Below are 27,839 nucleotides of genomic sequence, written 5' to 3'. Positions count from 1 at the left end.
GTTTTGTAGCGGTCACACGTACCCATCTCACAAACGACGTTACATCGTTCAGCGAGATATTGTTTGACTAAGGCGGTCATGTAGATGTTGTTCGTCATTGGCAGGGTGTCAAACGTAGCAATATGTCTGCTGCGTTCCAAACGCCGAAAAATATTTTTAAACTGAAAGTCGTGTCAACGATCAACGATTTTCACTATTTTTAAGATCGTTCGGAGTCGCACGTAGGTGTCACACGCAACAACGTCGTTAAAGACGACGGAAGTGTGTCACGAAAACCGTGACCCCAACGACATATCATCAGATAAATCGTGGCATGTAAAGGGGCCTTTAGATCTCGATTTTGGACAACAGATTCAGAATAATTTTTTCACTAATTTAATTTCTGATGTTATGGTTTAAAAAAATAAATGTACTTTCAAGATGATATCATTAAAAATTAATAACTTTGTGTTTATTTTTATCAGTTCACTGTATTGGGAGTTCAGATGGATCTCTAATATCTTCAGAATTTATAACAGATGATGAAAGTATCCCACATGATACATATGAAGAGCATGCTGTTGTCCCAGATATAAATCCTGTCCTTCCTCGGAAAGCTCTATCGTCTGAGTTTTTCAAACAAGCCCAAAATTCCCATTTATCACAGAATTGTAAGCAGAATAAAAGTTACAGAAGGAATGGGGAATATGAAACGAATGAAACGGTTCCTACAAGGGAGAAGCCATTTTCATGTTTAAAATGTGGGCAATGTTTTACCAGGAAATCACATCTTGTTGACCATCAAAAATATCACACTGGGAAGAAGCCATTTTTATGTCAAGAATGTGGGAAATGTTTTATTCAGAAATCATATCTTTTTAAACACCAAAGATCTCACACAGGGGAGAAGCCATTTTTAAGCCCAGAATGTGAAAAATGTTTTATTCCAAGAATAACCCTTGCTAACGATCAAAAAATTATCTCTAGGAAGAACCCATTTTCATGCTCAAAGTGTGGGAAATGTTTTATTCAGAAATCACAACTTGTTAGACATCAGAACATTCACACAGGGGAGAAGCCATTTTCATGTTCAGAATGTGGAAAATGTTTTATTCAGAAATCAAACTTTGTTAGACATCAGAAACTTCACACAGGGGAGAAACCATTTTCATGTTCAGAATGTGGAAAATGTTTTATTCGGAAATCAGATCTTGTTTTGCATCAGAGATCTCACACAGGGGAGAAGCCGTTTTCATGTTCAGAATGTGGGAAATGTTTTATTGAGAACTCAAATTTTGTTAGACATCATAAAATTCACAGAGAGGAGAAGCCATTTTCATGTTCAGAATGTGGGAAATGTTTTATTCAGAAATCAGATCTTGTTGTGCATCAAAGATCTCACACAGGACAGAAGCCATTTTCATGTTCAGAATGTGGAAAATGTTTTATTCAGAAATCAGACCTTGTTAGACATCACAAACTTCACACAGGGGAGAAACCATTTTCATGTTCAGAGTGTGGGAAATGTTTTATTCAGAAATCAAAACTTGTTGAGCATCAAAGATCTCACAAAGGAGAGAAGCCATTTTCATGTTCAGAATGTGGAAAATGTTTTATTCAGAAATCACACCTTGTTAGACATCATAAAATTCACACAGGGGAGAAGCCATTTTCATGTTCAGAGTGTGGGAAATGTTTTAGTCAGAAATCAGAATTTGTTAGACATCAGAAAATTCACACAGGGGAGTTGCCATTTTCATGTTCAGAATGTGGGAAATGTTTTATTCAGAGATCAAATCTTGTTAGACATAAAAAAATTCACATAGGGGCGAAGCGATTTTCATGTTCAGAATGTGGGAAATGTTTTATTGAGAAATCAGATCTTGTTGTACATCAAAGATCTCACACAGGGAAGAAGCCATTTTCATGTTCAGAATGTGGGCAATGTTTTACTAGGAAATCAGGTCTTGTTAAACATGTGAAGAAGCCGCACAGGGAAGGGAACCTTTTTCATGTTGTGAATAATTGAAATGTTTAACTGGTAAATCAAGTCTTGCCGACATCTGAAAACCAACAGAACGGAGCAGCCATTCTTGCTTTCAGAATTTGCCAAATGTTTTTAAGACTAATCAGATCCTGTTGTCCGATGAGTCACACAGGAGAAGCCATCATGATGTACTATAATTCAAAGAGTTTTATAAAAAAAAAAAAATTGGCTACAATTGCTCAAGTAAGAATTTGTGAGGAACAGAACAATTTTATTTCTTTTTAAACTTATGGTCCAAAAAATACAATAAGACACACCTAGGTTTTGAAGGAGGAATATAGGGAAAAAGATTGACACAAAAAATGTGGTCATGACACACTGCTATGGGGGGGGATCTGCTGCTGACACTTACTGGGATATAATCCCCCAATTCTGTACTGATGTCACCCATCCTGGGCCCCTTTCAGGTACTGTTGATGTGTCTCCCATCCTTGTGTATATTGTATATCCATCCTGGTATATATGTTGCCCATCTTTATCCCATCCTGGTATAAATGATCCCCATCCTGGTATATATGGTTCATGTCCTAGTATATATGTCCCCATTGTTGTATATATAGCCCTCTTCTTGGGCCCTTTCTGGTATATATTTCCCCATCACGCTGTAAACATAAGAAAAGAAACGATTATACGCCCCATCCCTCTGCTCTCCCGGTGCACGGTGTTCTCTTCTGATGCTGGCAAGTGACTTCAGCATGTAAGCGCAGAAGTGCATGACATTACTGCCATGTGCCCTCAGTTACACGCAGACGTAAGTGTTAGAGAATAGTTAGCCATAATGTGCTGAGCAGCCATGTTGTATTTAACAGCCATCTTGGGAAGACTTGAGCAAACTAACTTTGCAGCTAATGAGCTGCACTGGCTAGAGTTCTCCCCCCAGAGAGGCGATAGAGATGACATCAGTGTAATTAGCAAGTATAAGAAAAGGTCCAAAAAAGGTTAAATCGAATAGAAGAATACAATTGCATCAGTTGATAGATGGTGATGTGTCGTCATGAATAGCAGGTGTATTGAATTGATAAAGAAATTAAGGTGTCAATAGAGTTGTCAGTGTGTGAAGAGTTATGTGAAGTAGAGGCGCCTTCAGGGATCAGAAATGTCAGCAATGACGACATGGCTGAACTAGTGAAAAGTATCATGGAGGCCCATAGGAATCCAATAGGTTTTTACCGCAATGCTCATAAATAATGTCATGATGTATCATTATATTCTTTATTCTCCAACGTATACGCCTTTCTCTGCAGTATGAGCTTTCCTTTGTCTAACATGTATAAGAGCCGCACACGCCTTTCGGGGGACACTTAATCTGTTGCTAATTCTGCTGTTCTGCCAGACACCTTTGTGTGTCATCCTGCCACATAACCTGTCTTATCTGCTCTGTTGCTATCTCGGAATAAACTTCAGTCTTTGCTTGGAACGGATTGTCTACAACGTCTTCTTAGCTCTCAAGGTCTACGGACATTTTCTTTCAGTAAGCTGCCAGAATATTCACTGCTCCCCACAGCCGGTATTATGGGTTTGGAGAGCAGTGAATATTCAATGTCTAATAGTAGACACACGTGATCGCCCAGTCATAGCAGTAAGCGGGCTGCTTAGTAATCATGTGTACCCGATATTAAAGAGAATGAATATTCGCTGCTCCCCATGCTAATAATACCGCCTACTGCTTTTTTTTTTTTTAAATCAGATACTTTTTTATTAAAACAGAGTACATACAACAGAATAACAAATCGGCATCCAAATTAAATTTATCACATCTATTACCCCTTTAACTCCCCCTCCCGCCCCCTCCCCCACCCCGGCAGCAACACTTCTCCCCGATACTACATCCCATATAGTACACACTTATAATACCCTTCAACTGTAGTATAGAACCATCCCGTTGTGCAGGAGAAACAACTAGTAACACAAATAAAACAAAACATACACATCAGAGGTCTCAGACGGCTATCCCCGTCCCATATCAGTTTACTGGTCCATCACTCGTCCTATCCGCATTGCAGCCAAGGAGACCAGAGCTTCTCAAACATTTTAACATTCCCCCTTCTTTCATACACTCCCCGTTCCAGCTGAAGAATACACTTCACCCTTTTAATGTACTCTCCCCTGGTCGGGGGGTCTTTTTTAATCCAGGACCTGGCGATTAGCTTTCTTGCCGCATACAGCAGCCTAGCAATGACAATTTTCATAGTATTTTCCACCCCAAGCTCCTCAACATATCCCAATAGGCATATCACTGGTTCCCTGGGGAGGACACACCCATATGTTCTTCCTATCTTGTGGATAACCTTAGTCCAAAAGGAGACCAGTCTCGGACAAGACCACATCATGTGAAAAATACCTGCGTCAGATCCCTGACACCTTGGACACTCCGAATTCCTTTTCAACCCCATTTTAAACATCAGTAAGGGAGACCTATATACCCGGTGAATCACGTATAGGTGAGACAGTCTGGCCGGTTCGCTCATGGAAAGTTTAGGGACATACGCCAGGATACTCTCCCACACCTCCTCCATTATCGGCCCAACTTCCTCCTCCCATTTAGATTTAGTTTTAATTGGGTATTCTAACAGAAAGGTATGTAGTATATCTTTATACGTGCCAGAAATGATCCCTTTAGTGCTTCCTCCGCCCTTACACACATACTCCAGTACCAGGTCAGTCTGTATGGCCACACTTTGTTTAGCCGCTTGGGCTGCAATCGCATGTTTTAATTGTCTGTAGTGGAGCCAGCCGGACGCCGGTAACTGAAACTCACTCTGTAACTGCGGGAACGATTTCACAATTCCTCCGTCCAATATCTGATGCATGTATATCACACCCTTGCGTCTCCACTCCTCAATATTCCCCATTTTCTGAATCTCCGGGAGATTACTGTTATCCCAGATAGGTGTAAACTTGGTTAACCGGGTCACCCCTCTCACCCTTTTCAGCCTATCCCAGGTCTTATTTATAAGTGCCATTGTAGGAGATGTTCTACCCAGGAGCCCCACCGCACCATCCTCTAGTCCCATTACCAATGGACTTCTACCCACTATGTATTCCAGTACTTCTTTAATGCCCCCATCTTTCTCTCGATCGGACCAACCCCTGAGGTGTTGACATTGCGCCGCTATAAAATACAATTCCGGATTTGGGATTGCTAGACCCCCCTCATCCTTCGGCCTTTGTAAAGTCTCTAATCGCACCCTAGGCTGCTTTTTACCCCACACCAGGTCCCTAAACAGCGAGTTTATCCCTTTAAATCTTTTCCTTGAAATACAAACAGGGGCATTGTGCAGTATGTATAGGAGTCTAGGCATTACTACCATCTTTAGTAAATTAACCCTTCCAACAACTGACAAATGTAGCTTGTTCCAGGCATCCACCTTGGTTCTCAATTTTTTAAGGAGCGGCCATAAGTTCACCTGTATGTATTTTTCTACTGGCAGAGATATCTGGATACCTAGATATTTAAATTCGTCCACATTCTTCAATTTGTTAGCCCCAGTATCCTCATTTGTCCAGGCTACTTCCCCATCCACCTTAAAGAGGCTCGATTTAGACCAATTAATGGTCAGTCCCGAAACTTCTCCAAATTTCTCTATTATCTGCATGGCATGATCCAATGAGGCTGATGGATCCCCCAAGAAAAGTAATAAATCGTCAGCATAAAGAGCTATTTTCTCCTCTAAATGCCCATACTTAAATCCATGGATCTCCTTTGTTTTCCTAATGGCCGCCGCCAGAGGCTCTATTGCAATAGCAAATAGGAGCGGCGATAGTGGGCAGCCCTGTCTCGTTCCCCGGTGCAACTCAAACGCTGAAGAGGTCATACCGTTAACTCTAACTTTAGCAGTAGGCCTATTATACAACAGCTGCACCCACTTTACAAACCGTGGGCCAAAACCCATATGCTGCAACACTTTCCACAGATACCCCCACTCAACACTATCGAACGCTTTCTGGGCATCTAACGAAGCGATCACCCTCCGGCCAGGGTTGTCAGGCGGCAACTGTAGATTAAGGTACAATCTCCTGATATTAGCAGCTGTCGACCTATTGGCCATGAACCCTGATTGGTCCATATGGATTAGGTTAGATATAACTCCAGTCAGCCGGTTTGACAACACCTTAGCCAGAAGCTTCACGTCCGCTGTTAATAACGAGATGGGTCTATATGAGTCTGGAAGCCTCGGATTTTTATCCTCCTTAGGAATTACTACTATTATTGCTTCTCTCATAGATTCAGGCAATACACCTTCCCCCTCCGCCACCTCAAAGACTTTCAATAGTTTGGGTAATAGGATTTCTTCTAACTGTTTATAAATTTCAACTGGTAGCCCGTCTGCTCTCGGTGCCTTGTCATTGCTCATGCCATGCAGAGCGCCCTCCAGTTCATCAATAGTAATAGGTGACTCCAGTTTATCTCTATCCACCACAGACAACACAGGAAGCCCACCTCGCTCAAGAAATGAGTCCACCTCTTCCACCCTCATCTCTCCGCTAGAAGAATATAGCGTGCGATAGAAATCTTTAAAGACCCCAAGGATCGCCTCAACCTCAGTGACCTGTGTCCCCTCCACCGTGTCCATACCATGCACAAATGAACTACTCCTTTGAGCTGCAGCTATGACCGATAATAGATGACCAACTTTTTCCCCCTCCTCATAAAAATGCAATTTTTGGAATGCCTGCTTCCTTACCGCCTTCTCCAAAAGCATCTTATTAACCTGTTCATGCGCCTGCCTAAGATTTTGCTTCGCGTCCGTAGTAGTACTCCGGATTGCTTCCAGCTCTGCCTTATCTAAGGCCTCCAGCCTATCTTTCTCATCCTGCCTCGTCTGTGTTTTACGTTTACAGATATCCCTGAACAGGAGCCCCCTGAGGTATGCCTTCATCGCATCCCATACCACCAGCGGACCAGTGCTACCCTCGTTGTGGATAAAGAAATCCCCAAGATCCCGTTCTATATTCCCCATATTAATATGACGGATCCATGCTGGATGAAGCTTCCACTCTCCCCTCCTTCCCCCTGTCAGGGTTCCCCGTCGTATGGACACTAGAATTGGGCTATGATCTGAAATCACTCTTGTCAGATATTGCACGTCACTTATCATTGCATCCATCAGATCACTAGCTAGAGCCATGTCAATGCGGGACAGAGTGTTATGTGAAGCCGAATAACAAGAGAAGCAGGATACCCTCCCATTCCTCACTCGCCAGGCATCCACCATTCCAAGTTCCCCAATAAGAGTGCCAAACGAAGTCATACAACTATCCTGAATACCTGGAGGTCTACTACTCCTATCCCAGTACAGGTCTATCACATTATTGAAGTCCCCCACCAGTAAAAAAGGGATTACTCCCCCCTTCTCAGAGAACTCCCTTATCTCCCTTAGTTTGGTGCACTTATATGGAGGTGGTATATATATTGCAGCTATACACATGAGTCTGCCAAATATTTTACACTTGACGGCCACACACTGTCCCTCTTTATCCACATACACTTCTATCTCTTCATATTGCACAGAGTTATGGATCACCAGTGATACACCCCTTGCATAGTTGGAAAAGGTGGAGTGATAGGCCTTCTGCACCCATCTCCTATTTAAAACATGTGTTGTCTCCTTTGTTAGATGCGTTTCTAGTAGACATATTACTGACGGGTTCTGGTCTTGAACATATTTAATTATTGCCGCTCTCCTAGACCTATCTGATAACCCTCTAATATTCCAACTCAACACCTTAATTCTATCCCCCATTATCCCACCCAGTAAAACCATCAAACCTTGTAGTATCTCCCCATGCTGCCTCTACCCTACCCCTTTCCCCCCTCCCCCCCTGCTCCCCTCCCCTCCTACTCCCCACCACTTCCTGTTTTCGAGTACTCCCGTGAAGCATCGGGTTTTCCAAACCTGGTCCATAATCCCTACTAAATTCCCCCCTACCTCCCTCGCCTTCCCCTCTTAGACACATTTTAAAACTCGTCCCTTTTCCAACAATTCTCCACTCCCCCCCTTTCTATGTATAATCATATTCCACTCAATATTCAATATTCAACCAATATAACAGTAAAATGGCGAACAGTAATTAAACTGGAATCTCAAATTGTAAATACCCCCACCGCGCCAAATTAGGCAGTCCCCATGTCCTGCGAAGCTCACATCAAACCCTTCGCATTCCCCCTGCATACTACCTCAATCCCAAAGGGAAGGAGAAAAAAAAAGAAAAAAGAAAAAACAAGAAGGGTCCCCTGTAAGCTCCTAAGGATGTTGTAGAGCCTCAGCCGGCCTTCTCCAACACACTGCAGATTCAGACAGTCAGCTCATTCCTTCAAACGGATCCGCTTTTCGTTTGCGTCCAACCACTGCATGGCTTCCTCTGGAGTTGTAAAAAAGTGCACCCGCTCCAACGCCGTCACTCTTAGCTTTGCCGGGAACATCATTGAGTATTGCACCCCCATCTCTCGCAGGCGCCTCTTTACTCCTGTAAAAGTCATACGTAGCTTTTGAACAGAAATGGAGTAGTCCGGGTATATGGAAATTCTCTGGCCGTCAATCATAAGATCCTCCATGTCTCTTGCCTTTCGCAGTATAGTGTCCCTGTCTCTGTAGTTGAGGAGCTTGGCTAGCATAGTGCGAGGGCCCCTGCCTGCTGGTTGTGGCTGCATTGGGACTCTGTGTGCACGTTCCACAGCATAGAGCTTGGATAAGACATTAGCACCCATTTTCCCCCTGAGCCAGTCTTCTACATATTCAGTGGGGTTTCTTCCTTCCGCTTTCTCAGGGATGCCGACAATTCGGATGTTATTTCTTCTAGAGCGGTTCTCTAAATCATCATTTTTTGCCGTGATTTCAGCTATCTGCTGTGCAAATGTTTTTTCAGACTTTTGTAGTTTTGTAATATGATCCTCTGTTATCCCCACTCTCTCCTCTACAGCCGTTGTTCTCAGGTCTGCTTTCTTGAGGTCTTTCTTAATGTCAGCAACCTCTGCCTGTAATCCCTTAACTTGCTTCGTCAGGGAAGTCAGAGCCTCTTTACAAAAAGACACCACTGCAAAAATGTCCTTTAAAGTGGGGTTTTCTGGAGCCTGGTCTGCACTATGTGCTTCCTCTACTTCTCCTGTCTTATCTTGCTGCTGTTCACCATCCCCCATCTCATCAGAGCTGACATTGTCTTCTCCCTCCTCACCTCTGTTATCTGTATGCTGATGTGATTTCTCTGAAGTCCGGGCAAATTTCTCCAGCCTTGCCGCGACCTGCATCCTCTCCTGACAGGCTGCATTCACTTTCTCAGCTTCCTGCCTTATCATGGCACCATCCTGAGAGCTGGGGACTTTCCCGCCTCCATTATCTTTTTGCCTGTGACGGACCATGGCACCTCTCTGCATCCACCAGACTCACCCCAGATAAGTCCTCACCACCTTATCTTCCTGACAGCCGGCTGAGGCAGTGATAACAGCGGTATTCAGGGATTTATCAAGGGAGTTTGCAGGAGAGCTCCACAAACACGTCTCTTCACATTGCCGTCCAGGCCACGCCCCATACCGCCTACTGCTTGGTTGGCGCTGGTTTCATTGCCTAGAGGTGGGCGGGATTATGGCGTGGGGAGCAGTGAATATTCATTTTCTTTTTTAGCTGGCACACTATTAGCCTTTTTGAGAGCCTTTAGGAACATTTGTGAAAGCTTTTGATACTGGATTATATTTAGATAATTCACTAATCTCAGGTTGCCCACTGCTTTATTTACTAAAAAGCGCAGCCCCAGATTAGAGATAGCAACTCTTAAGTATATCACATTGTATATAATTGCATTTCAAATCTTGTTGTTTTGTTAATAAATGCTTGTAAATATATATTCTTCCTGCCTGTCTTTCTCTATTGTCTAGATGTGATGATTTTGCCTCAGAACCTCTGGAGTTGGCGCAGAACTGTAGACATTTCACACCAAAATAGTGAGGGGAGAATTGAATCACACTGTGCATTCTAGATATGTGGAAGTTGTCAAGACGCTCTGGTCCCAAATCATCAAAGCTTTTATGCCAAAAGAAACTGTCACAAAAATTTGGAAAGTTGTGCCAAGATTTGGCATTTTCACTCTAAAATTGGCAGAGCTTAGGTGGGACGGGGGCGTGATACCACAGCTCCTTTAATTCATGACGAGCTGTGGTGTTCCCTGTGCCAGAAATCTCACTCCAGTGTCTGATGGGAGTAATATTTCTAGCATGGCACAATGAGGCACATGCCACTCGTCAAATTCTCCAGATTCATGAGGAGGCATTTACCTCTTCATGAATCAGGAGTGGACCCCGCAGAAATGGGGCTTTTTATGTTATAAAATTGATTCCTTTACAAAGGATAATTGTTGTAATGAAAAAAACTAAAGGATTTTATCTGTCTGATATCCAAGAGATTATTTTTTTTGTGGGGCTACCCACACAGAGATATACCGACCCGTTGAAGTTCGGGTTTTTCAGTCGGACTTTAAATAAAGTTCAGTTCGGGAACCGGACTTGTCCTGGACCCCGTTGGAAGTCACTGATTGGGCAGTTCGGGTCTCCGCCCACATGTATCCAGCCATAAACAGAGTATTTATTACCGGGGGAGGGATGACGGAGTTTTTTCCTTGCACAAAATACACCTATAACAATGTTTTTACCTCCCCGTGAAAGCCATTCATACACTGCAAGCGGCTCGCACTGGGCCGAGCACTGAGTGTACCCGAGCACAGCGATGCTAGATCGAGTGGTTAGGATACATAAAGCACAAAAACTCCGAACTTTAACACTGATTTTTTTATATAAAGTCTGTATTTGGTACAAACCTCGAACTTTACTATTTAGGTTCATTCGTCTCTGCCCACAAACCTTTATTACAGTGTAGATTATGGGTGTAGAAGAGACCAGAACTGAAAGGGGTCTATCTCTTGGTGGAGAGGAAGTAACATTTATGGTACCTATGCTGGGGTTTTGTGAATTTAATGGGATTCGGTCACTAAGTGTTTATCCTTAATTAAAAATGAGAATAATATAAAGACAGTGTCACATTAGGTACAGGGAAGTACCAAGTGAATGGCGAAAGGGAAACCCCGTGTATAGCAAAGGGGAAGATGGTGACTTCTAACTAAATCTATCGCTGGGCCCTGGGTTCCCTTACAGCCTTAGATAGGTTCCACATCTATGAACCGAGCCGGATACCTGACCCTGGTCTGGACCCTAGGTGGGATGAGCTCTTCGTCAACCCCACTAGGCACTAAAGGACACACAGGGATAACAAACAAGGGGAAACAATATACATCTTATCTGTAGATAACTCAGTAAGAAGTTCAGTAAAGAGCAGCAACAATCCTACTGATGCGTGCAAGCCACCTGCTTGCATCCAGAGCTTGCGAAGGAACTCTTACCAGCACCAATTCAGGGAACATGTACTTAAACCCAAGGGGATATACAGATGATTAACAGCAGAAGGGAAGGGGAGCTCTGCTGGGTACTACAGGAAAAAGGATGAAAACCCAGCAGAGGAGCTACCTAGTACACTGAATACTGACAGCAGCAAAAATAGAAAGTCAGGGACCATTTTGCACAGCCAGACTCTGTGACTTTCTATTGCCAGACACCATAGTACTGTCTGTTACCTGTGACAGACAGGGACTCTGATTCCAATGATGTGTCATTTACTGAGCTGCTTGCTGTTTTGATAAAATTACAGTATTATTATTAGGGGATTATCACTAGAGAACTAGTAAACCAGCAACCATGTATCCTCCATCTCCATCAGCTCTGTATAACCCCACCTCACCCCTGATTGGCAGCTGTCTATGCTTATTGTACACAGCAGCCAATCAGTGATGTGGGTGGGGTTATACACAGAGGAGTATTTTGAGAACTGGTAGATCTTAACCCCTTCACGACCGCGGGCAGTAAAATTACGTCCTATTTTAACGTGACTTAACGACCAGGGACGTAATTTTACTGCCTAAACTTCATTTGATTGCCGTGGCCATAGCAATGGCTTTCAAATGATGTCCCCTGCTGTTTCTTACAGCAGGGGACCTTTGCTTGACCCCAGGGGGGCGGCATCGCCACCCCCTATTGACGATCGATGTGATTGGCTGTTCAAATCTGAACCGCCAACCACATCGTTCGCACTAATTTCGGCAAAAATAATGCCCGAATTAGTGCGATACTGTGAGATCCAGCTATGAGATGCCGCAGCTGCTGCAGCATATCATAGGTGGACCTCAAACATGTCGCCCCCAGCCCCTGCAGCACTGATTGGAGCGATCGTGCTATGACGCGCAATCGCTCCAATCAGTGTGCAGTGGGGCGGTCTGATCTGCCGGTGGCCGCCTCCCCAGGCCTGTGCTGGCCTGCGAGCCCTCCCCCAACATGTCTGCAGCGTGCAGTGGCTGGTACTTGTGGTACCACGCCACCGCTGCTGCTGCCGCCGCCGTAGCTGAGGTCACCGCTCCTGTTGCACGTGAGTACTGTGCTCACCTTGCAGCCCGTGCGCGCTCCCGTGGTGCCCCTGCGCGCTCCCGTGTTAGCCCCTGCCCGTGCCCCCCTGCGATCTGCCCCCCCCCGACATCTTGATCTGCCCCCCCCCGACATCCCGATCTGCTCCCCCCGCAATCTGACTGCCTCTCCCATTATCTCTATTCTGCTTCTGCGGCTCCCTCTCCGGTCTCCCCCTCTGCTCTCCCCTCCCCCCCTCTGCTCTCACCCCCCCCCTCTCCCCCTCTGCTCTCCCCCCCTTTGCTCTCCCCCCCTCTGCTCTCCCCCGACGTCCTCTTACCTGTCTTCACCGGCCCGATCACATCTGCCTCCATCGCAGGGTCCTTCCTGGGCATTCTGCTGATCTGCCTGCTGCTCCTGTAAAGCTGTTCCTCCTGCAGCACTTCTGGTCAGTGATCCTCTGGGTACTGTGAGTATAATAACTTTTTTTTTTTTTTCTGGATCCCCTGTCCATTTTTACACCTCATCCTTCCGTGCGTCCCGCTAAGCACTGATCAGGGATGCAGATAACGTATCTGCATCCCTGCTCAATTTTTGGCGTGACTTTTTTTTTTTCCGTATCCCCGACGCTTTTTGTATGGCATCCGTCCGTGCGTCCCGCCAAGCGCTGATCAGGGATGCAGATAACGTATCTGCATCCCTGCTCAATTTTTGGCGTGACTTTTTTGCGTATCCGCAACGCTTTTTGTATCCCATCCGTCCGTGCGTCCCGCCGAGCGCTAATCAGGGATGCACATAACGGATCTGCATCCATGGTCAATTTTTGGCGTGAATTTTTTTTTTACATATCCCCGACGCTTTTTGTATCGCATCCGACCGTGCGTCCTGCAGCAGCCGATCAGTGCACTGCGTCTGTGCGTTTGAAAAGTCAAATGGCGCTCCTTCTCTTCTGAGCTCCGCCATTTGCCCAAACAATTACTTTCCACCACATGTGAGGTATCTACGTACTCAGGAAAAATTTCTCAATACGTTTTATGGTGCATTTTTTCCTGATAGCCTTGTGAAAAAAAAGCTACCTAGTTGAAGCAACCGTTTTGTGGTAAAAAAAAATAATTTTTCTTTTCACAGCTCAACGTTATAAACTTCTGTGAAGCCCCCAGGTGTTCAAAATGCTCACCAAACATCTAGAAAAATTATTTGAGGGCTCTAGTTTCCAAAATGGTGTCACTTGTGGGGGAGCTCCACTGTTTAGGCACCATAGGGGTCTCCAAACGTGACATGGCGTCCGCTAATGATTCCAACCAATTTTGCTGTCAAATGGCGCTCCTTCTCTTCTGAGCCCCGCCATGCGCCCAAACAATTACTTTCCACCACATATGAGGTATCTGCGTACTCAGGAGAAAATGCACAATACATTTTATGGTGCATTTTTTCCTGATACCCTTGTGAAAAAAAAGCTACCTAGTTAAAGCAACCGTTTTGTGGTAAAAAAAAATTTTTTCTTTTCACGGCTCAACGCTATAAACTTCTGTGAAGCCCCCAGGTGTTCAAAGTGCTCACCAAACATCTAGAAAAATTATTTGAGGGCTCTAGTTTCCAAAATGGGGTCACTTGTGGGGGAGCTCCATTGTTTAGGCACCTCAGGGGGTCTTCAAACCCGACATGGCGTCCGCTAATGAGTGCAGCTAATTTTGCACTCAAAAATTCAAATGGCGCTCCTTGCCTTCCGAGCTCTGCCGTGTGTCCAAACATTTGATTTCCACCACATATGAGGTATCTGCGTACTCAGGAGAACATGCACAATAAATTGTATTGTGCACTTTCTCTTTTCTCCCTTGCAAAAATGAAAATTTTATGGCTAAAGTAACATTTTTGTGTTAAAAAGTAAAATTTTCATTTTTTCCTTCCACATTGCTTTGGTTCCTGTGAAGCACCTAAAGGGTTAATAAACTTATTGGATGTGGTTTTGAGCAGTGTGAGGGGTGCAGTTTTTAGAATGGGGTCACTTTTGGGTATTTTCTGTCACCTAGGTCTCTCAAAGTCACTTCAAATGTGATGTGGTCCCTAAAAAAATTATTTTGTAAATTTTGTTGGAAAAATGAGAAATTGCTGATGACCTTTGACCCGTTCTAACTTCCTAACGAAAAAAATATTTGTTTCGAAAATTGCGCTGATGTAAAGTAGACATGTGGGAAATGTTATTTAGTAACTATTTTGTGTGACATATCTCTCAGATTTATGGGCATAAATTTTCAAAGTTTGAAAATTGCGAAATTTTCAAAATTTTCGCAAAATTTCCTAAATTTTCACAAATAAACGCAAAAAATATCGGCCTAAATTTACCACTGACATGAAGTACAATATATCACGAAAAAACAATCTCAGAATTGCTGGGATCCGTTGAAGCGTTCCAGAGTTATAACCTGTCAAAGTGACACTGTTCAGAATTGCAAAAAATGGCCCGGTCATTAGGGTGTTTTAGTGGCCGGGGGTGAAGGGGTTAAGCAGATAAAATTGATTTTTATCAAAACTTCAGCAAGCAGCCAAGTAAGTGACACATCACTGGAATCAGGGTCTCTGCTTATATAGGTCAGTTGGACACACACTACAGGTAGCTTTGTTCCTCCTAATTTATAAACCACATCCTGAAACCATACGCTATTAAATGTTATATATGTAATCTGAAAAGTAGGAAGTATTTATAAAAATGTACAAAAGATGTTACAAATGGAAACAAAACAATACAGCATATACAATTTCATAAAATGAAATAGAAAATTAGGGAACCTGGGTCACAGAAATGGCTTCAGATTTCTGTAAGGAAGGACTCCACTTGAACGTACAGTACAGACCAAATGTTTGGACACACCCTCTCATTCAAAGTTTTCTTTATTTCCATGACTCTGAAAATTGTACATTCACATTGAAGGCATCAAAACTATGAATTAACACATGTGGAATGAAATACTTAAAAAAGTGTGTCTTATATTCTAGGTTCTTCAAAGTAGCCACCTTTTGCTTTGATTACTACTTTGCATACATGTAACAATGTTAAAAAAGGAAGACCCTGATGATGAGGAGAGGGGACACCTCCTGCAACTCACCTGAGGCTGTACTCTATGCTCCCTAACGTCTCTATACGGGTCCTTGCTCCCATTGTCATCATGTGACTAGGCCTTTGCTCACCCTGATCTCACCTTGGCTAGTGAGAAGGATGGCAAAAGCAGTAGTATCACCACTCCAATAATACAACACAAGGTAAAGGATACAGAGGGAAAATAGACACAAAAAGTAAAAACACGTCAAGCTCTTCCAATGCAGCAAAACATCACAGCTGCAATAGTCACAACTCCTCAGCTTTTTCCAGAGACAGGTTCCTTCCACTTTTAATAACGACGAGGCGTGATCACAAAATAGATGTACCAGAGATTAAGGCTACAAAGGTTAGCCAGATTAGAAAAAGTACCTAACCCCTACAGCACTAAAAGGAAGTAAATTCACTCAAATCTAGTTGTAGACCTACGAACAATAAGGCGCTGTGACCTTCTGATCCCAGACTCACCAGAGGTCTCCCCAGAGCGGGACACACTCATGACACATTATCCATAACTTCATTCATTTTCAAGTTCATTTTTTCTTGTTCCGTATTGGAGATCTTCTCATATCCTTCTTATTGGTTCTCCTTCCTCCTCTTCATTTTCTGAATTCCAAAATTCTCTGAATGACGTATTAGAATAAATTCTCAGGATTACAGTCTGAAGATTCCAGATCTGTAGATCTTTGCCGCGTCCGTGCAATAGTTATTGTGAGAGCTTTTCTTTAAAATTTACTTTTGTGAAAGAAGGTGTTTGCCCGACATTGTGCTATGAGCCAAATGTCTATCATGGTGCAGAGAAAGGCGGCAATCGCTCTCCACCTAGAAGTGGGACTCCTGGGAAGAACAGGTGACACATTTGGAGTGGGAAAAATATTTGATCAGTGTTAGTCAGAAATAAACTCCATTTTAGTATAGATTATTACTTATGTTGTGCTCTGATCTGGAAGAACAGGAATTGTGAGCACTTTGGGAATTTCACAGAATGGATTGATAAAGGTATAACTAGATTGTCCCCATTATTTAGAGGAATAATTATAATTAATTAATTAATTTTATTCATTTATATACCGCTATTAATTCCACAGCGCTTTACATACATTGGCAACACTGTCCCCATTGGGGCTCACAATCTAGAGTCCCTTTCTGTATGTCTTTGGAGTGTGAGAGGAAACCGGAGCACCCGGAGGAAACCCACAGAAACACGGGGAGAACATACAAACTCCTTACAGATGTTGGAATGAAATATGTACATTGTGTAATGTTCAGCAAAAATTTGGGTAACAGAAGAATGACTTTCACTATCTGCAATTATTATTTTACTTGATAAAGGATAAAAATAAATGGAATTCACTGATAAAGGGGAGAATAGATCAATAGAGAATTAATCAATAGATGTAAGGGGAAGAAAAATACAGAGTTGTCACAATTTTATCGATATTGTTGGATATTTGGCTGACAACATCCACTTGTTACACGCCTGTCCCTTCCCCCGATCTACTGAACTTTCCTGTGCTCCATGTTGGGCTTTGCAAGTAGCCTTTTATATTGTCGGTGCACAGCGACCTGTCTGCAGTCTCCAGAACATCTCCAGACTATCTGTGGCCTCCAGCACCTCAGCTACCAATCTGCCTGTGGCTTCCAGTATGTCTGCCCCTGTCTGAGGTCTCCAGGACGTCTGCAGCTTCCAATACCTCAGTTACCTGTCTGCCTGTGGGTGTCAGTACCTCTGCAGCCTGTCTGCAGTCTTCAGGACTTCTGCTGTATGCCTGTGGTAGATTTTTCCTCTGCTGCTCGTCCCTGGTTTTCCAGGATATCTGCTACATGATGTCCGCTGTCTACCTACAGCTTTCATTACGTCTGACAGGAGAATTTCTTATTAATCAAAGAGATTGGATTGATTTTCTCCAGTTGAAGACTTTATTCCTGTTCAGGGAGAGCTGCCAATAGCTTTGTTAACTTCTAGCCGGTAAGTAGTGAAACTCCGGGAATGTGACAGTAGGATTTTTAGCCTGCAGCTCCTCTACTGAGTACATGCGATGTTCCTCTAGATCAGGGGTGGGCAATTAATTTTCCCATGGGGCCGCATGAGAAATTGGGATGGTTTTAGAGGGCCGGACTAATATAATTAACTCGGTTCTACATATATATATATATATACACACAAACACGCATATATACTGTGCGAGTATAATATATATACACATACACACAATGTATACATACACACACAATCCCCATATACTACATCACTACACCCACTACACCCGCCACATACTACACCTGTAATATACATCAGTATACATTACACCTGTAATAAACTACACCTCTATATACTATACCACTATATATTACATCACTACACCCCTATATACACCTGTAATATGCTACATCACTATATACTACACCTGTAATAAACTGCAGCACATCACTATATACTACACCTGTGATAACCTACATCACTACACCACCATATACTACACTTGTATTATACTACATCACTACACCCCTATATACTACACTTGTATTATACTACATCACTACACCCCTATATACTACACTTGTATTATACTACATCACTACACCCCTATATACTACACTTGTATTATACTACACTCCTATATACTACACCTGTATTATACTACACCACTACACCCCTATAAACACCTGTATTATACTACACCACTACACCTGTAATATACTACACCACTACACCCCATATACACCTGTAATATACTACACCACTACACCCCTATAAACACCTGTATTATACTACACCACTACACCTGTAATATACTACACCACTACACCCCATATACACCTGTAATATACTACACCACTACACCCTTATATACACCTGTAATATACTACACCACTACACCCCTATATACACCTGTATTATACTACACCCCTATATACACCTGTATAATACAGGTGTATATAGGGGTGTAGTGGTGTAGTATAATACAGATGTATATAGGGGTGTAGTATATTACAGGTGTATATAGGGGTGTAGTGGTGTAGTATAATACAGGTGTATATAGGGGTGTAGTATTATACTACACTCCTATATACACCTGTAATATACTACACCCCTATATACACCTGTATTATACTACACCCCTATATACACCTGTATTATACTACACCACTACACCCCTAAATACACCTGTATTATACTACACCCCTATATACACCTGTAATATACTACACCCCTATATACACCTGTATTATACTACACCCCTATATACACCTGTATAATACAGGTGTATATAGGGGTGTAGTATAATACAGGTGTATATAGGGGTGTAGTATTATACTACACTCCTATATACACCTGTATTATACTACGCCACTACACACCTATAAAACTACACCACTACACCCCCCCATATACCACACCTGTAAAACTACATTCCCATATACTAAACCACTACACCCCAAATATTTGTCAAAAGTTACCCCTCTCCTCCAGCCCCCCGCCTGCCCGCCCCCATTGTCCCCGCAGGTTACTAGTAACCACTCACCTCTCTTCTTATCGTTCCCGTCCTCAGACACCTCCGTACGAGCCCCCCGCTGAGCTGCTTCTCCTTCACATGGCCAGGCTGCGCCGACGCTGTATTCCTAGGAGCCCCCGCCGCTGCCTCTCTCCATACGGCCCCCGCCTCTGCAGCTTCTCCTGCCAGGCGGGAACTTTTCAAATGACACACGCGCCGTACTGACGATATCAGGGCGCGCGTGTGTCACAGAGAAAAGTGTCGGGCAAGGAACAGAGGAGAGATTCCTGCGTTCCGCTGCCTACACTGTGCGGAGCTGCAGGATCTGTCCTCTGTTTCCTACCCGACACGCAGCGTGTGATGAGGGTCAGGGCCGGCTCCAGGTTTTTGTGGGCCCCGGGCGGAAGAGTCCCAGTGGGCCCCATCAACACGCAGACACACATACGTACACATACATATTTAAAGACAAACTCACAAAAATACATATAGAACGGACACATCTATGCAGCCATATACACTGACATACATAGATACACATTATACATGCCTACAGACACACAGCTCTGCTACAGACACACATAGCTCTGCTACATATATACATACATAGCTCTGCTACATATATACATACATACACACATAGCTCTGCTACATATATACATACATACACACATAGCTCTGCTACATATATACATACATACACACATAGCTCTGCTACATATATACATACATACACATTGCTCTGCTACATACACATAGCTCTGCTACATACATACACACATAGCTCTGCTACATACACACATAGCACTGCTACATATATACATACATACACACATAGCTCTGCTACATACATACACACATAGCTCTGCTACATATATACATACATACACACATAGCTCTGCTGCATACATACACACATAGCTCTGCTGCATACATACACACATAGCTCTGCTACATACATACACACATAGCTCTGCTACATATATACATACATACACACATAGCTCTGCTGCATACATACACACATAGCTCTGCTGCATACATACACACATAGCTCTGCTACATACACACATAGCACTGCTACATATATACATACATACACACATAGCTCTGCTACATATATACATACATACACACATAGCTCTGCTACATACATACACACATAGCTCTGCTACATATATACATACATACACATTGCTCTGCTACATACACACATAGCTCTGCTACATACATACACACATAGCTCTGCTACATACACACATAGCTCTGCTACATATATACATACACACATAGCTCTGCTACATATATACATACACACATAGCTCTGCTACATATATACATACACACATAGCTCTGCTACATACATACACACATAGCTCTGCTACATACATACACACATAGCTCTGCTACATACATACACACAGCTCTGCTACATACACACATAGCACTGCTACATATATACATACATACACACATAGCTCTGCTACATATATACATACATACACACACACATAGCTCTGCTACATACATACACACATAGCTCTGCTACATATATACACACATAGCTCTGCTACATACATACACACATAGCTCTGCTACATACATACACACATAGCTCTGCTACATACATACACACATAGCTCTGCTACATATATACATACATACACATTGCTCTGCTACATACACACATAGCTCTGCTACATACATACACACATAGCTCTGCTACATATATACATACATACACACATAGCTCTGCTACATATATACATACATACACACATAGCTCTGCTACATACATACACACATAGCTCTGCTACATATATACATACAGACAGACACACACGCGGCTCTGGGGCCCAGCACATACGGCATCGGGGAGGTGGGGGGGGTTGGGGGGTTTGCAGGGAATACACCTAGGGGGGGAGAAGAGCCCATACAGCTCACCAGGGCCCATAAATCGGGGGGGTGGGGAGGGCACATACCGCTCAGGTCACGGTGGAGAGGGGGCCCACACAGCGCCGGAAAGAAGCACTGTGCTGGGGGTCGCTGGCTGGCACTGCAACTCTCATCTGTGGGATGAGCAGGACGCCGGCAGGTAGCTCCGCCCACAGATGAAGTTCAACCAGGAAGTCTTTGCTTCTTAAAGGGACGGCGCCGCAGATTCCTGCCGAGGACTGCGGTCCCCGGACTCGGCCCGGGGACAGCAGAACTAAGGCGAGTGGGCCCCCCGGCTCTCCAGGGCCCCGGCATTTGCCCAGGCACTGATGAGGGCAATCTGACCATGCGCCTCCCGGAGCCTGGAGCTCCGGACAACAGGTCAGATTGCTCTCATCAGTGACCGGCCAGCAAGGACGCCCTGAGCCAGGCGGGCCGGTCACAGAGAGTAGGCGGGCCGGATGTGGCCCGCGGGCCGCCCCTTGCCCAGGTCTGCTCTAGATCAGGGGTGGGGAACCTTTTTACTACCGGGGGCCATTTGGAATTTTCTACCAACCCTTCGGGGGCCACACAAAATTACCAACTTGAAAATTACCTGGCTATATTTGGTCAAACAATCAATTAACTCACCCCTACTGTGGTGGCCGGAGCTGCTTCTCTTTGGTGCAGCTGTGATACTCGGTGATATTGATCATCTTGTTTCTCACAGCTGCTTTTCCAGGTTTGTCTCGGTCTGGAGATGCTGGGGGCATACACATCAAAGGAGACGCTGGGGCGAATAAATTACAGGAGACACTGGGATTACACATCACAGGAGGGGCTTGGGCATATATGTGTTGCCCTGGACAAGCCAGGGGTCACAGATCACAACACCAACACACCCCACACTCCCTGCAGGCACATCAAAGTCAGACACAAAACCCTTGTTGCCTTCCTCCAGGGTCTGATGTCCACACCAGGGGGTGGAGCCAGGCGGTTGGTCTCCACCCACCGAGGAGTTCACTGTCCTGGAGGAGGGAAAAGAGTCAGATTAGTTCAGGAGTTGGAGGAGTGAGGAAGTGAAGTGGTACTAGAGCAAACAAACAGACTGACAGTGTCCGGGTGTGTGGCCCGGGCGAGACAGCAAGGTTGGCAGACGGTGGTGACCGTCTGCAGGAGTGGCCGATTGGAGTCTACCGTAAGGACCGTGGACGGGTGGTGGCCCGGCGGTACCGGACCGGTACACAAAGAGAAGCCAGCACCAGTGGCAGGGGCCTTTCGGACCCCGGCAAGGCTAGGAGTCGCCGTGAAGTTGCCGAATCCGTTAGTGAAGGGGACCTCCGGGTTTCCAAACAGTCAAGTCCCGATAGAAGGCAACAGTCCAACCCAGTGAGAGAGACACCGCCACCGCCAAGGCAACTGTTTCTCAGGGCCAGCGCCTGCGGGCAATAAGGGCTCCCCCGGCTCACATCCAAGTCGGGGAGCGGGTTACCGGTGGGAACCCATCGAAACCGTACAGACAGAGTAGGTGCAGGGAAAAGACTGTCACCGCCAACCTGCAGGGAGCAACAACACCGCAGCCATCCGAGGGACCCGTCCATCCAGCCGCTTGTTTTACCGTGAACTGTGTCATCATCATTGGGCTGAGTGAGTACCTCCGTGCCGTGCGGCACAGCGCTGCCCCTACGACCCTGCACCTCATCAGGCCCCGCAACCCGCCTGTCAGCCATCCCTACCCCATCACCGGGCCCCGGGACAACCAACCCCCTACCCACGGAGGGGAGGATTAACGACCAAAGCTGCTCCCTGTCACCGCTCCCGGGATCCCCGTCCAGAGCAGCGGTGGTGTCTACACAATCACCAGAACCGTGGGTGGCGTCACGGACAATATCCCCAAAACCAAACCACCCCTTTTCACTCACGGGCGAGGAGCGCCGCTCGAGTCCCCGGGATCCGGCCCATCGCTCGAGCCACCGAGCAGCAGCAGCCGCAGAGCAGCGGCAGCCGGACCCGAGCAGTGGGAGAGCGCAGCGTCCCCTCCTCCGCCCGCGACAACTTGGCGTCACGAACAGGATCTTACCGCTCTGCCGTTGGGTAGAGGTGCGCCTTGTTACCGCCGGAGGTGTCCGGCCGGAAAATTTGAAAAGCCGCCATCTTGGGCGCGAAGAGTTCCCGCTCGAGCGTCTCCTCGAGTAGTGGAGGCGCGAAGGCCAAAACCCTGCCCCGATAGAGGAGGGGCCGGAAAGAGACTAGGGGGGACGAAATGGCGGCTGGCCGCATGTGAGCGCGGCTATGGAAGCAGGGACGCCAGGACCCTGCGGCCATTTACTGGTTCCTGGAAGAGGCCGCTGCTAAGGATGCTGATTCCGACCGACAACACCGTGGTCCCCGCGTCTGGCACCGCAGCATGGGTGGAAGTCCGGACCGTCCAGCTAAGCAGCCGTCTGCAGGTCCGCATGCAGCTCCTCCTGGAGGAGTGGGAGGCCGACATGGTGGAAGTGGTGGCGGCCATACGGAGACGCGAGGTGGAGGGAGTCTTGGAAGGGAGGGTAAGTGACCCACGCCCCTGTACCCCTAGTGGGCCGGTCATCGCGGCTGAGGGACCCGGTCCATACCCGCTCGCCCTGCTACCTCCCCCGCTACCCCTGTTGGCTGCTGCTGCCCCGCCACTAGGCCCGCTACCACCACCACCGGTAGCGGTACCCTGCCAATCCACCCCAGCGGACCGACCTGCAGCAGAAGCTCGTGACCGCCCTGATCCGCTTCAAATGGAAGAAGCCGAAGGCTGAGGCCGTCAGCAAAGATGCATCGGAGGCACGGCGGGGATGCAGCTGCCAGGAGGCAGAGCAGGCCATGTCACAGCGGGATCCCTCATTACTGAAGGTGCCGGTCGTAGCCGACACGGAGGGACTCTGGCTGGGTCCGTCCCCCGCACACGCTGAACCGGAGCAAGCAGAAAGTGCTCCAGACTGGGAGCGGCAGCAACGGCAGCTGCGCAGAGAGATCGATGCCCGAGAGGGGTGTAGAGCGGATGTGCATGCCCGCATGTATAGGGAGGAAGATCGCCTGCAGCGAGCTACCATCGGGGTCCAGAGCGGTGCACCACGTGAAGGTGGCACTAGAGCCCCACGAGTGAGAATGGACTGTTGAGCCGCAAAAGGCAGCGGTCCACCGCTGCAAGTTGTCCCCGTTGGGACCAGGAACATTGTGTGTTAAAGTTTGAAAAGTTTTAAAGTTTGAAAATGATAAGTGAATGAAACCGTAGAAAGTCACCTGATTGGCAACTGTGATTTGAAACCGGTCGTAGCCGGCAACTGGTCCCCGTTGGGACCCCCTTCACCTTGCATAGAAACTTCTATGAACAAGCCTGAGAACTTGCAAGGCAAGCACAAACTTGTGGCGTGTAAATAAAAAAATGTTTGTTATGGCTTTCCACCGTTACCGTCTCCGGAGAGGCAGATTGGAGGGAGGGCCCGCAGTGGAGCAGGCTGGGGCCTAGCCACCACCGGAACCGGTGGGTATCCTCTGGGGTTTCCAGGGGCTCCCCATGGACGTGGGTCCCCTGGAAAGGACAGAACCCGCTCGGCCAACTGGTGCAGGACTGGGGTCAAGGGGTGCTGCCTGTTTGCTTAGGGGCAGCATCAGGGCCAGGTTGCTTGGGTGGGTGAGAGAGGAAGCCGTAACCGTTTACCGTAACGTTTTAAGTAAGAGTACCTCCCAATGTGGGAAGAAGTTATTATAATTGTATGTGTGTCACCGTTACCTTTTTCATATTTTTACAGTTGGTGAAAATAAAACCGGTGTTGGACGGGCAGCCCGAGGACGGTCTGCATTAAACTAAGGGGGAATGTGTCGCCCTGGACAAGCCAGGGGTCACAGAACACAACACCAACACACCCCACACTCCCTGCAGGCACATCAAGGTCAGACACAAAACCCTTGTTGCCTTCCTCCAGGGGCTGATGTCCACACCAGGGGGTGGAGCCAGGCGGTTGGTCTCCACCCACCGAGGAGTTCACAGTCCTGGAGGAGGGAAAAGAGTCAGGCTATGTGTCCACGTTGCTTTCTACCTGCTTTTTACCTGCTTTTTTGCTGCTTTTTCAACTGCAGCGTTTAATGCCAAAATGGATGTGTTCTGCTTTTCAAGCAAAGTCTATGGGAATTTGGATTTCTTGTGCCCACTATGCAGTTCAAACTGCAGCCTTTTTCTGGCAGAAATTTGGACAAAAACTCAGCTTTGCAGTGCAAAACCCAAATGGCAAAAACAATTGACATGTCAATTGTTTTTGCCATTTGCGTTTTGAACTGCAAAGCAGAGTTTTTGCCCAAATTTCTGCCAGAAAAAGGCTGCAGTTTGAACTGCATAGTGGGCACAAGAAATCCAAATTCCCATAGACTTTGCTTGAAAAGCAGAACACATCCATTTTGGCATTAAACGCTGCAGTTGAAAAAGCAGCAAAAAAGCAGCAAAAAAGCAGGTAAAAAGCAAGGTGGACACATAGCCTCAGATTAGTTCAGGAGTTGGAGGAGTGAGGAAGTGAAGTGGTACTAGAGCAAACAAACAGATTGACAGCGTCCGGGTGTGTGGCCCGGGCGAGACAGCAAGGTTTGCAGACGGTGGTGACCGTCTGCAGGAGTGGCCGATTGGAGTCTACCGTAAGGACCGTGGACGGGTGGTGGCCCGGCGGTACCGGACTGGTACACAAAGAGAAGCCAGCACCAGTGGCAGGGGCCTTTCGGACCCCGGCAAGGCTAGGAGTCGCCGTGAAGTTGCCGAATCCGTTAGTGAAGGGGACCTCCGGGTTTCCAAACAGTCAAGTCCCGATAGAAGGCAACAGTCCAACCCAGTGAGAGAGACACCGCCACCGCCAAGGCAACTGTTTCTCAGGGCCAGCGCCTGCGGGCAAAAAGGGCTCCCCCGGCTCACATCCAAGTCGGGGAGCGGGTTACCGGTGGGAACCCATCGAAACCGTACAGACAGAGTAGGTGCAGGGAAAAGACCGTCACCGCCAACCTGCAGGGAGCAACAACACCGCAGCTGTCCGAGGGACGCATCCATCCAGCCGCTTGTTTTACCGTGAACTGTCATCATCATTGGGCTGAGTGAGTACCTCCGTGCCGTGCGGCACAGCGCTGCCCCTGCGACCCTGCACCTCATCAGGCCCTGCAACCCGCCTGTCAGCCATCCCTACCCCATCACCGGGCCCCGGGACAACCAACCCCCTACCCACGGAGGGGAGGATTAACGACCAAAGCTGCTCCCTGTCACCGCTCCCGGGATCCCCGTCCAGAGCAGCGGTGGTGTCTACACAATCACCAGAACCGTGGGTGGCGTCACAGACAATATCCCCAAAAACCAAACCACCCCTTTTCACTCACGGGCGAGGAGCGCCGCTCGAGTCCCCGGGATCCGGCCCATCGCTCGAGCCAACGAGCAGCAGCAGCCGAAGAGCAGCGGCAGCCGGACCCGAGCACTGGGAGAGCGCAGCGTCCCCTCCTCCGCCCGCGACATATACATCACAGGAGGGGCTGAGGCATATACTGTACATCACAGGAGGGACTGGGGCATACACATCACAGGGGGGGCTGGGGCATATACTGTACATCACAAGAGGGGCTGGGGCATATACATCACAGGAGGGGCTATGGCATACACATCACAGGAGAGGCTGGGGCTTGTACATCACAGGACAGGCTGGGGGCGTGTACATCACAGGAAATGCTGGGGCATATAAATCACTAGAGGGGCATGGACAGCCCTACCAGTGGCACAGACATGACTGGGGACAAGGACATCACTGGCGGAGGCACGGACAGCACTAGTTGGCAACACGGACAGCACTAGGAGACAGCACTAGGAGGCAGCATGGACAGCACTAGGTGGTAGCACGGACAGCAATAGGTGGCAGCACGGAGATCACTAGGTGGCATCACTGGGGAGGCACAGACAGGACTGGGGGAGCATAGAGCTCACCAGGAGGGCACGGACTGCACTGGGGGCATAGACAGCAGTGGGAGGGTACAGACAGCAGTGGCGAGTACAGAGCACTGGGGGGTACACAGTACTAAGGGGTGGCACCCAGCACTGGGGAGCACTGACAGCATAAGGGGGGCACGGACAGCACTGACCATGGCATAGACAGCACTGGTGGCAGCATGGACAGCATTAGGTGGTGCGGACAGCAGTGGGGGAGAGCATAGACATCACCCAGGGGGGTACAGATAGAACTGGGGGGCACGGACAGAAGTGGGAGGTTACACAGCGCTGAGGGGGGGGTACACACAGTACTAGGGGTAGACACAGCATTAGAGGGTACACACTGTACTGGGGGTACACAGCACTGAGGGGTACACAGTAATAGGGGTACACAGCACTGGGGGGTACACAGTACTAGGGGTACACAGAGCACTGGGGGTACACACAGCACGAGGGAGGTACACACAGTACTAGGGTGTACACAGCACTGAGTGGGGGGGGGGGGCAGCGATGGGTTGAGTACTCACAGTACTGAGGTGGGGGAGGAGGAGTCACACACACACAGCACAGGTCCGGGAGGCCAGTAAATCTGCTGCAGCTATTCTGTGACTTTATTGCAGCGTGCTGCTTATCCCGCCCACCAGAGCATGCTAACACAGGCCGGGGTTAAGCCTAGAATGTATGGGCTGCAGTCAGGTCCTGGAAGGAGCCTGTACATTCTAGCATTTAGTAGTGAGTCTGTTTAGAATGTACGGGCTGAAGTCAGGATCTGGATGGAGCCCATACATTCTAGCATCTACCCACAGGGTATCAGGCAGTAGTATTTAAAGGGCAGGCAGCCGGGAAAAGCGCGGCTGCCGCCAGAGCACTTCATTCCCCAGGAATGTGCCCAGGGGATG

At 46.9% G+C, this 27,839-nt stretch overlaps 1 protein-coding gene across 1 annotated transcript in view; it reads left to right on the top strand.

Moving 5' to 3' along the window:
* Positions 1-27,839, top strand: part of LOC142259007 (uncharacterized) — a 244,029-nt gene that overhangs the window by 89,202 nt on the left and 126,988 nt on the right. Inside the window, exon 17 of the mRNA XM_075331545.1 lies at positions 465-1,925. Coding sequence (XP_075187660.1) covers positions 465-1,925 — 1,461 coding nt within the window. The remainder of the gene's footprint in view (positions 1-464; positions 1,926-27,839) is intronic.

This window comes from Anomaloglossus baeobatrachus (genome assembly GCF_048569485.1).
Source record: "Anomaloglossus baeobatrachus isolate aAnoBae1 chromosome 5 unlocalized genomic scaffold, aAnoBae1.hap1 SUPER_5_unloc_21, whole genome shotgun sequence".
NCBI lineage: Eukaryota > Metazoa > Chordata > Amphibia > Anura > Aromobatidae > Anomaloglossus > Anomaloglossus baeobatrachus.
The sequence above is the reverse complement of the archived record's forward strand: the minus strand, read 5'-3'. Positions and strand labels throughout refer to the sequence as shown.